At 45.1% G+C, this 10,590-nt stretch overlaps 1 protein-coding gene across 1 annotated transcript; it reads right to left on the reverse strand.

Annotated features, from left to right (window-relative positions):
- Positions 1–7,142: 7,142 nt before the first annotated feature.
- On the reverse strand, positions 7,143–10,376 carry LOC133883948 (uncharacterized). Its single transcript, XM_062323355.1, has 7 exons — positions 10,139–10,376; positions 9,910–9,981; positions 9,378–9,445; positions 7,857–8,001; positions 7,672–7,755; positions 7,474–7,581; positions 7,143–7,378 (listed from the first exon to the last, which is right to left on the reverse strand). Exons 1-7 carry the CDS (start codon positions 10,271–10,273, stop codon positions 7,301–7,303), a joined length of 690 nt encoding a protein of 229 aa, XP_062179339.1. The 5' UTR covers positions 10,274–10,376; the 3' UTR covers positions 7,143–7,300.
- Between the last annotated feature and the right edge of the window lie 214 nt (positions 10,377–10,590).

The following is a 10,590-nucleotide window of genomic DNA, read 5'->3' on the forward strand; positions in this document are numbered from 1 at the left end:
TGCGAACCACACAGTCCACTATGAATTTCTTTTAGTAGATTCTGTCCTTCTTTTTGGGATATGCATCGCAACAATGGTGCACAGACTTCGGCCTTGTACAGATTGTTTCCCACAATTTTGTAGTTTGTAGCTCTCTGGGCTGTACGCTTTGCTTCAACATGATCCTTGGGCTTGTGGTGACCACGAAGATAAGCCATTATCGGCGAGCGCCAATCTTCTCTTTCGATCATAGCGACGGAACGTGATGGCTTCGAAGTGTCTTCGGCGGCTGGTTCAATCAGCTTTTGGTAGAAAACATCTGATGGCATAGGCAGGTTTTGCGTAGCAGCTTTGGCTAGCTCATCTTCTTCGAAGTTATCATTTCTCGATATACTCTTGACTGTGAACCCCAGGAAGTACTTTTCCATTCTTCGTACTGCTGCTCTATACTTAACCAGTTCTGGGTCTTTTGCCTAAAACGTCTTGTCAATTTGGCTTGCTATTACCTTTGAGTCTGTTTTAACCAGCACCCTTCGGGCGCCCAAAGCCTTCGCCTTGCGAAGTCTGAGGAGGACTGCTTCATATTCCGCTGTACTGTTTGTAGACTGGAATTCTAATCTGGCGGCATATCTCAGCTTTGCGCCCGAAGGTGAGGATAATATCGCCGCGACGCCTTCTCTTGTAGCTCCTCAAGTCCCGTCGCAATATGCGGTCCAAACCGGTTCTGACGGTTCTTCTTCCGAGGCTTCGGTTAGCGGAGTCCATTCCGCTACGAAGTCTACTAACGCTTGCGATTTCAACGATGTTCGTGCCACAAAAACAACCATGAATGGGGCAACTTCCGCGACCCACTTTGCCATTCTTCCTATGGCTTATTTGTTCTCAAACATGTCGCGAAGGGGCAAGGAAGTTGGTACTATGATCTTGTGAGCTGCGAAGTAATGGCAAAGCTTGCGGGATGCTATGACCAGTGCATATGCTACTTTTTCCAGTTATGTGTACATCTTCTTCGGGCCTGCAAGAGCTTCTGACACATAATATATTGGGAACTGTCGTAATTTGTTGTCTTCGTATCTTTCCTGCACAAGAACAACGCTCACTGCCGAAGGGGATGCCGCTATGTATAATAACAAATCCGCGCCTGGGTCAAGGCTGGAAAGTGCTATGAGCTTCGTCAGATAGTTTTTCAATTCATCAAAGGCTTCTTGTTGCTCCACATTCCATCTGAATGGGTCAGAGCTTTTTAATATTTTGAAGAAAGGTAGACTTCGCTCTGCAGATTTTGCAATAAACCTGCTTAATGCCGCCAACCTCCCTGCCAAGCGTTGTACTTGCTTTCTATTTTGTGGGGGTTTCATATCTATTATCGCCTGTATTTTCTGGGGTTCCACTTCGATGCCTCTCTTCGACACCAAGAACCCTAGTAGCCTTCCGGATTGTACTCCGAAGACGCATTTTTCTGGATTCAATCTTAGCCCTACCCTTCGAAAGCTTCCGAAGGTTTCACACAGGTCTTTGAGATGTTGGCTCCTTCTGGCACTCTTGACCACTATATCGTCAACATAAGCTAGGATATTTCGCCCTAGCTGTGAACTTAGCACTGTTTGCACCAACCTGGTGAAGGTTGCGCCAGCATTTCGGAGGCCGAAGGGCATCCTCACAAAGCAGTATATGCCGAAGGAGGTTCTGAAACTTGTCTTCTCCTCATCTTCCTTCGCCATCCAGACCTAGTGGTACTCCGAGTATGCATCTAGGAAGTTTAACATCTCACAACCAGCCGCGGAGTCTACCAGCTGATCAATCTAGGTAATGGGAAATCATCCTTCAGACAAGCCCTGTTCAAGTCTGTGAAGTCGATGCACATTCTCCATTTTCCGTTGTTTTTCTTGACTAACACTGGGTTAGCTAGCCACTCTGAGTGCAATACTTCACGTATCACTCCGGCATCAAGCAGTTTTTCACTTCAGTCTCCGCTGCTTCTTCTCTTTTGCTGGAAGCTTTTCTAAGCTTTTGCTTCCTTGACTTCGCCCTAGGATCCACATTTAAGCTGTGCTGAATGATTTCCCTACTTACTCCTTGCAGGTCCTTCGGAGACCAAGCGAAGACATCGTCATTACTGCGGAGGAACATTATGAGTTTTTGTTGGTCCTCCGCTCCTATGGTGACTTTTTTATCTGGTTTTTCTTGATGTAATGGCACTATTCTGGTTGCTCCTTTTGGTGCAGCCTTCGCTGCTTTGTTTATCTTCAGCTGGATGTCACTTTCCTCTCGATTTGCTGAAGGTTCTATCACCATGTGGACATTTCGCCTTCCTGGAGTGATTCCCACTTCGATTCGTCTGGCCACTCGCTGGTCTCCCAATACCGTTATGACGCCTTAAGGACCATGCATCTTCATGCACAAGTACGCGTGGTGTGGTATTGCTCCAAATGTATTCAGGACTCCCCTACCAAATATCGCATTGTATGGGTAATTAATGTCGACCACATCGAAGATAATATCTTCCGTCCGGAAATTCATCCTTTCGCCAAACGACACTGGAATTGTTATCTTTCCCAGAGCGTTGATTGTATTTCCGCCGAAGCCTAGCAATGGTGATCCAGTTTGATTCAAGTCGCTTCGACGAAGGCCCATTTTGTCAAAAGCATCAGCGAAGATGATATCCGTTGAGCTTCCTCCATCTATTAACATCCTATGCACTTTGTTTCCCGAGATGTTTGCTTTGATAACAAAGGTATCTGTGTGTGGGTAGTCTAAGACCCTCATGTCCACTTGCGAGAATGTAATGGGGACGTTTGACCACCTTGAATGAATGTACGTTGGTCCCACTCCAACGTGGTTGACCCTTCGCACATATTCTTTCCGCTGTCTCTTAGATTCTGTTTGCTGGTTACATCCCCCTGAGATAGCCAACACCACGTTGTATCCACGATTTACCGTGTTCACGGACTTACTGCTCTCTGGTGGTGCTTCGATCGCAGGCCTTGGTGGTGGTGGAGGTAGCTCCTCCTAGAGAGTCATTTTCCTTGTGTGATCCAACTGAGCCGAGGCTATAGGTGCATAATGCGGTGCCGGCATCGGTCGCCACTGATTTGCAAACACCATGTTCTGATTGTGGTTTTCCCACGCTTCGCTTCTCCCAAAACTTGCTGCATGGTGCACGGTTCTTGCGTGGTCGAGAGATTGCTTCGCCAAGCTCTCTTTCATAGCCACAGCCTGCGGGCACTGCTTGGTCCTGTGGTCGGCTCCTTCGCCATGCAACTCGCAGTAAAACGTTGTTGGGTCCTGTGGGACCCGTCCTCCTCAGCCTCCGCAGCCCCTTCCTCTACAGGTTTGGCCTCCTCAATTAGCCGCACTGTGAGCTTCGCTTGCCGCTTGAGCGACTTCAAATGGGCTGGAGTTTATCTGATTGACTTCTTTTTGCTTTGTGTAGTCAGAAACTTTGGGTTTTCTTGGATGGTGCAATCTGTCTCTAGGATTGCTATTGCCTGCTTCTCTGGCCGATCTATGCGGTTTTACTTTGGAGGCTACCATTTCATTTTTCCTTCAAAGATGATTGAGCTCAGATCTCGAGTATTCTTCCATCTTGTTAAGCATCTCTTGTACACTCTCGGGTTTTTTTCTTGTGATCTTTCCTGCTAATAGCCCTCCTCTGATGCCCTGTATCGCCACATCGATGATTGTATCTTCGCTCAGCCCCTTCGCTTGACAACGTATGTGCATGAAGTGGCGCATATAGCTCTGCAAAGTTTCTGTTGGTTGCTGCTTCAGTGCGAGAGGTCACTCATGGTGATTTTATCTGCTCGATTTTCCAGGAAATTGCTGTACAGGGCATTACGCAATTGCTCCCATGAGTATATGGATCCCAGGGGCAACGCGGAGTACTAGGATCTTGCTATCCCTTTTACGACCAATACGAAGGCTTTCGCCAGCGTTGTACCATCCCCTCCAGCAGACTCCACAGCCGCTTCGAAGCTCATTACAAATTCCCTTGGGTCTGACTCTCCGTCAAACATTACCACTCTGGGCATCTTGAAGCCTGGTGGCCACGGCTGGTTCTACAGATCCATGGCCAGCAGAGATTCCGGGTCTCCCGTGGACGACCACCGCCGAAGATCCTGCGAAGTTCGTGCCGTGTCTCCCGATGGCGTCACCTGGCGAGACATTCCTTCCGCCTGGTGTAGCATATCGATTTCCTCTTAGATTTTTTCCAATATTTTCCTAGCTTCATCTGCCCGTTTGCGATATTCTGCGGCTTTTCGGCTTGCTGCCAGGCTATCTAACATGCGCTTCTTCTACGCAATCTGCCTTTCCAGCTCTTTGGTCTCTTGCCTGGCTGTTCTTTCTTCCTGTGTTTCATCTTCGTTTTCATATTCTGCGAAGTCATCGAGGTCTTCCCACTCTTCATCTCGCACCCTTTCGCCTTCTTTTGCTAGAGGCTCGAAGTGTGTGCAATCAATTGGTTCCATGACCCGCACCGGCTCCGCATTAATCCGGACTGCTTCGCCGTGCCGGTCATCATTGGCTCCTGGTGGCGCTACTTCAACTTCGTAGCATTGCTCTCGTCCGCCCGAAGCTCCACCGACCGAAGCATTACTTGATCCTAGCAGCGCCGAAGGGGGTCTTTCGGCCGAAGGCCCGGCTGCGGCTAAAGGTTCCGGCAATGCTTCCACTGTTCCGGTTGGCTTCGATTTCTTCTTGGGTGGCATGGCGTCGAAGTGTTCGATCCCCACGGACGGTGCCAACTATTGGGACCGGAATCCCAGACAATATAAACCTTCGGTTACGGGAAAGTCGAAGGGTCCTTGGGGTGACACGTGTTTGGGGTGGAACAGTTTTTCGATTCCTCTTCCGGGTACAGTATGACCCTATTTATAGCCTGTACTCGACCACTCCAGGCGTGGTTTACAAGTCCTACCCCTTTACCTGCTACATTCTCGAAATATCTGGAGGCATTATGGTACAAGTGAGCATAATTACAACTCTACCCCGAACGACCAAAACGGACCCTACTGTCCCGTAGTGATCTTCGTCTTCGAAGATCCGCCGAAGTTTTCTCCATTTCGTCGTCCGTCAGATGGCCTTTGACCCCCGAGCGAAGGTTGACTTCTACCTTTGCCCGTCGTGATTGCTCAGGACCGCTGGCACGGACTTCGTCCTTCGGTCGAAGGCTCACCTACATCTTCGCTGGCACAGGAAATCGAGGCTGCGAGCGCGCCTACACCCTTCGACCGATGGAGCTTCGTAATCTTCGCCACCTTCAGATGAAATCCCTGAAACGAAATTGCAATGACAAGCATGCGATCTTTCCAGTAGACTTCGAGCTACCCTCTGAAGGGGGTGGGGGTGGGAGATCATCCCTAACACGCTTGTGTTCCTGTAAGGCTGTAACTAGATTCACATAAGGGTATAAGACAATAGACCTTAATAAATGTACCACTTCACATGCGAATCTTTTGGTAGATGTGGTGGGTGTTTCCAGCTTGGCACTTAGTTGGTATGAGACTAACAAATCTGTACTATTGAGTTTGTTAGGTCCCCTGACTCTGAGCACTGCTGCACCAAACAAGCAATGCATTTTGTGACTTTTGTATGCTTATGTTTGGTGAACTCGATTTATTCTGATCCCTGCTCTTAGTTAATTCTGACATGTGAGATGCTTACATTTGAACTGTTATGGCGCAGATCTCGTTTTCTATTCACTTTACTCCTAGATTAATCTGTCCAGTATCATTTGGTTAATAGGAGAGAACAGAAAATAATGAGAATGACATGACTCTGGGCCTTCAATTTGCACAAGATGCAACTGGACGCTTTGGTTCTAATCTTTGCTAAACTAGCATTATCTTTAGTACTTCTGTAGTCCTTGTACAGGCTGTGCTGTTGGTTTATTTTCATGTCAATAAATATATTTGGTTTGTGAAACCTAATATGTATTCTTGTGTCTGCCTGCTTTATGTCAAAAAATAGAGTAATTTTTGCAAAACTACAGATAGATTTGTAAAGCTATCCCAAAACTACAGATTTAAAATGTTGTATCCCAAAACTACAGATTTATGTGTCAATGTATTACAAAATTACAGATTTAAGAACTTGTATCGCAAAACTGCAGATTAGGTGTGCCAATATTCGTGAAACTACAAATTTAGCATGTTAATGTATCGTGAAACTACAAATTTTAGTTGTGTGAAATCTGTAGTTTTGTGGCAAATTGACACAATAAATTAGTAGTTTTGTGCTACTTCTTAAATCTGTAGTTTTGTGATAGTTTTGACAACTAACCTATAGTTTTGCGAAAGTGACTCCAAAAATAATGTGACAACCTGCATGCATGGTTGTTCTGCGGCAAAGAGAAACTTGTGTCTAGAGTATTAGCGAGATAGCAGTAAAATTGTTCTCTTTCTTGTCTCTTTTAACTGACACCGATTTTTTTTTCTTTTGAGTGTTATGTACAAATGGCATTTTTAAAAAAGGGTCCATAATTTTCCAAGTTACCAGTGGAAAAAAGGGTCCATATGTAATGGTGGTTGTTATTGGAGGGCGGAGAGGAGGGGAATGGCGACAAAGGAGGTTGTTGGTGGCTATGGTGAGCGGTGGCTAGGGTTTTGGGTATAAGGAGTCGGCGGCATGAGAGAGATAGCGAGGGTCAGCCAGGCGCCAAGCATTTGAGCAGCAAGAAGAAGGGTTTTCCTTCTAATTTTTGCTCATCTCTTTATTGATGATTTGTCTCTTTTTATATAGAGAGGCTAACTTGATCCGTAAGTAATCTATTATAATTTGAAAAGTTCTGAAAAACTCTAATCTACTTAACGGGAAACAAACGGTGTGGACCTGCCGTCACTACAGTATACGTGGTACTGTTCACAGCACGAACAGTATTCATGAGTGGGCTTTTGGGCTGGCCAGTCTTATTAAGCCATAGGCTGGATTTCACCTGTGACATCATAATTTTCCAAGTTACCAATGGAAAAAAGGGTTCAGTGCTCTTTCTTTCTTTTTTTTTCTTTTTGTGTCTAGCTTGGGATTTGGATGCTTGAATGTAGAATCTTCCCCCGACATTATGCACTTGCAAGATAAACTTCTTGATACCAACTCCATTAGCTGTGGAAAAAAGTACTAAGCACAAATACGATCCTTTGGACTTTAATTCATTTGAGCTCACATTCATACTTAAGGTGCCCATAAAACAGGGCTGCTTTCACTGCACTATCTGTATATATACTGGAAGTTTACAAATGATGTTCTGTTGAACATTTTCCCCTGCGATACACAATGTATGGAAGTGCAATCTTCTATAGGATGATCATTTAAATTCGCTTCCTCAATGAATATTTATTACTAGCTGCTGCTGCTCCTGGCCATGCATATTATTCACGGTTGATGCATTTCTTCTTTGGTCCTGCAGAAACAAAGAAATAAATAGAGAAACTTCAGCTTGTTTTGAGTCAACTAATCTGTGCTCCCAAGAATCAGTGAACAGAAGTCAGGTCTAACCTCCAGCAGCTGCAGCCGATATTGCCGCTGCCCCCTCTGGATCATGCGAATCAGGCGCGTGGCAACATAGAATGGCAGCAAGATACCAGCGGCCCGAAGTAAGTATATCTGCAAAGAAACATATCCCTCAGCTGTTGGTTCAATCAAATCAAATTACTTAACCTCTTTCTTCAGATTGGGCCATGTCAATGAACTCACTGTCAGGAGACTGAACGTGCAGTGATCTGCTTCTTCAACCATCACCACTGCAACCAGATGCCACACCAACAGGATAATGGTGAACTGCACAGGATTTTGCATAAGTTAGAATCCAAGGGATACCATGCATCAGGACCTCTCCTGACTAAGGACGGTTTCTTCAGTTCCCTGCAAACACTTCATACCGTTATCGTCAGTGACCGGCACCATGTGGCACCTCGATCCGCAGGGCAGGGGGATTCGATGTAATCTGCGCCGTGGATCAAACTCTCATAAGATTCTTCAGATTGCATGTTGTCATGTTCATGCTGCACCTCAGGGAAGACCTCACTGCAAGAGACGCACTGCATGGTCAGTTGACGGCAGGGTTCCATTAGCCGGTGAAATTTTGGCAGTTACCAGTTTTACCACACTCCTGGTGGAAAATTCATACAAACCTGATCGAATAAATTTTTACTTCTACAAATTTAGTTCATAGCTTCTGAAATTTGGTGGTTACTGGTATTTTTTTGAATTATGTCCGGTTAACATTTTCAAATACAAAATTTGATCTGATTCTGAGCGAAAAATTCCAGTAGATCCTGGTTACCACTAGTAACCGGGTTTGTGGTAAATGAAACCCTTATTGACAAATGGTACATCTGGTGGCTGCAGTGCATACAACCTTCTCCTGCCCTGGCTTGCAGAAAGATGCAGCATATTAATACTGTGAATTGTGATTGAGGAGGCCAAGTGGCTGGAGCGTTAGCTGGTGATGCGATATGGATGTGCATTGACATGTGTGATTTGGTTTGGACACACGCTTTTGACAGGACCACTCTCCTCACCAATGCAGCAGCACAGCTCACACAGGTCATATCGTCAAGTGCAGCTGTCTTTTCTGTTCGTTATGGTAATGATCAGAGTGTGTTTAGTAGCTACCATATTACTAAGGGAATACCAGCACTGGACATATGAATGTTGCAGAAGTTGTATGAAAATACAAAAGGTTGCGGCACGTTTTCGGTGATGTACCTTGTATTGTTTTTTTGGGTACTATTAGATTTCTGTCAATTCATTGGGCTCGACGCTCGGTATTCTTTTCTAAGAGATCCTTTGGAGGATACGAATATGTGGAAGTCAGAAAATAGTATCCCGTGTGAGACGGACAGGTGGGGTTTGCTACCACTTTTTTACCCATTTGTCAATGAGAAATCGATGACATTAGTATTATATGCTAAATTGCGAACTCTTTTCGTAGTGCTTCCGGGCAAATTGATTGCATTTGTGTTATTACTTTACTGGATCTGACATCTTGGGTGCTCCCGATCCCTGTATTGGAAGATATGCTTGCCTATGGGGCCCAGGATAAAGCAGCTGGTAGGACTTGGGTCTACCTGGCTGACCATTTAAAATGATCAATGGCGATATAAAACCAGATCTCATCAACCCCCGGTTGCAGCCTAATCGCTTCGTCGCAGTCTGAATGTTTGTTGTTTGAAAACAATGTGGCACCTAATGATGTATTCGCTTCCGTTGAAGGGCTGGCATCTCTGTAACTGCTGGAGATGACAGTTGCATGATACTGTCCAGCTAAGCTGAAATGTGATAATTTTATTCCGAATCTAGGGCATTTTCGTTATCGACCAGGCTGTGTCCAGATTGGACAATGCAACAAAATGTGTGTAGATAGAGAGAAGAATGTGTGTAGTGAGAGAGAGAACTACCTGATAATGACTGCAATTTCAGCCACCGGAGTTTTCTTTGGAGGCATCGTGTAGCCTGGCTCGAAATTCTGGCAACAGAAAAAAACATTTTTTTAAAAAAGGGATAAAACACAACAATGATTGGTAATGAATTCTTTTGGCTGCTATGTAATGTAAAGTTTTCATGTCATTACTGAAAAAGTTGGCCAGAAGGTAAATATTTTACACTACATTGCACTTGCTTATGGTTGAAAGGTCGACCTACTTTGTTCACCCTCTCTGCAATTGCTTATGGTTGAAACGTAGGCCTACTTTGTTTACCCTCAAAGAAACATCCTTTTGCTTAAGTTTCACGAACCATGTACATGTCAACCCTTAATTACAATTCATAAAGAAGGAAAGGGAGTTTAGCTGACACCTTCCCCCCGCTAATTACAAAACTTTTTAGCCGCTCCCATGAAAAGCAATACATGCAACATTTCGCCGAAAGTACAGACAGATATGAATAAGAAAAAAAACTTTCACAAGAGAAGAAACACATGTGCAAACCAACCTGAAGGCAGATCTCACAGAGGGTGCTCCCCTTCTCATCACACCATCTCTGCACACATCCCCTGTGAGCATACTGCATGCATACACACAATTGCACATTACATACCAAAACACCGTTACTAGTAAAGTTTCAAGCAAGAAATTACCTCAACATAGACGAAGAAACATAAAACGCAAATTTTATAGCCATATATGTTTATATTCATATTTACAATGATGCATGTTCCTACCTTGAGAGAACCAGAGCATCCACAAGGCGAATCCATGGTTGCACTCCCCTCGTCCTCCTCCTCATGGCAGATCCTGCACTGCCTCAGGAAGGACAAGCAAGACGAAGAAGAAGGCAGCTCCTGTCCTTGTTCCATTGCTTCCTCCCCTCCAATGGCCCTTTCTTTCTTGTTGCTTTCTTTGATCTCCCTTCTCGTGCTTGCAATGCACCAGTGGAGGGTGGCTTTAAATAGCGATGGAGAGGCAGTCACCTCATGGGGAGGAAAATCCAAATGCCGTGACCTGGGATCCACACCACCCACTGCTACCAACCACTGTTAAGCGGGACTCCTTTGGTTTGTTCCTTAGGTAAACCAGCTGCTATCAATATATATCGTCTCCCATCATTATGAGCCGAGCTAATGGACAATCGTTAGGCACGTAATTTTTGGCTTTTGAAACATAGTGGATGATA

Source organism: Phragmites australis, chromosome 11 (genome assembly GCF_958298935.1).
Source record: "Phragmites australis chromosome 11, lpPhrAust1.1, whole genome shotgun sequence".
Lineage (NCBI taxonomy): Eukaryota > Viridiplantae > Streptophyta > Magnoliopsida > Poales > Poaceae > Phragmites > Phragmites australis.

Bases quoted from the DNA above. Each gene is read 5' to 3' on its own strand.
- LOC133883948 (XM_062323355.1), bottom strand. From the start codon at position 10,273: ATGGAACAAGGACAGGAGCTGCCTTCTTCTTCGTCTTGCTTGTCCTTC. The intron at 9,446-9,909 runs GTTGGTTTGCAC...TTCTGTTGCCAG, and splicing joins TCTGTGAGATCTGCCTTCAG to AATTTCGAGCCAGGCTACAC. The intron at 7,379-7,473 runs GTTAGACCTGAC...TTGTTTCTGCAG, and splicing joins ATCGGCTGCAGCTGCTGGAG to GACCAAAGAAGAAATGCATC.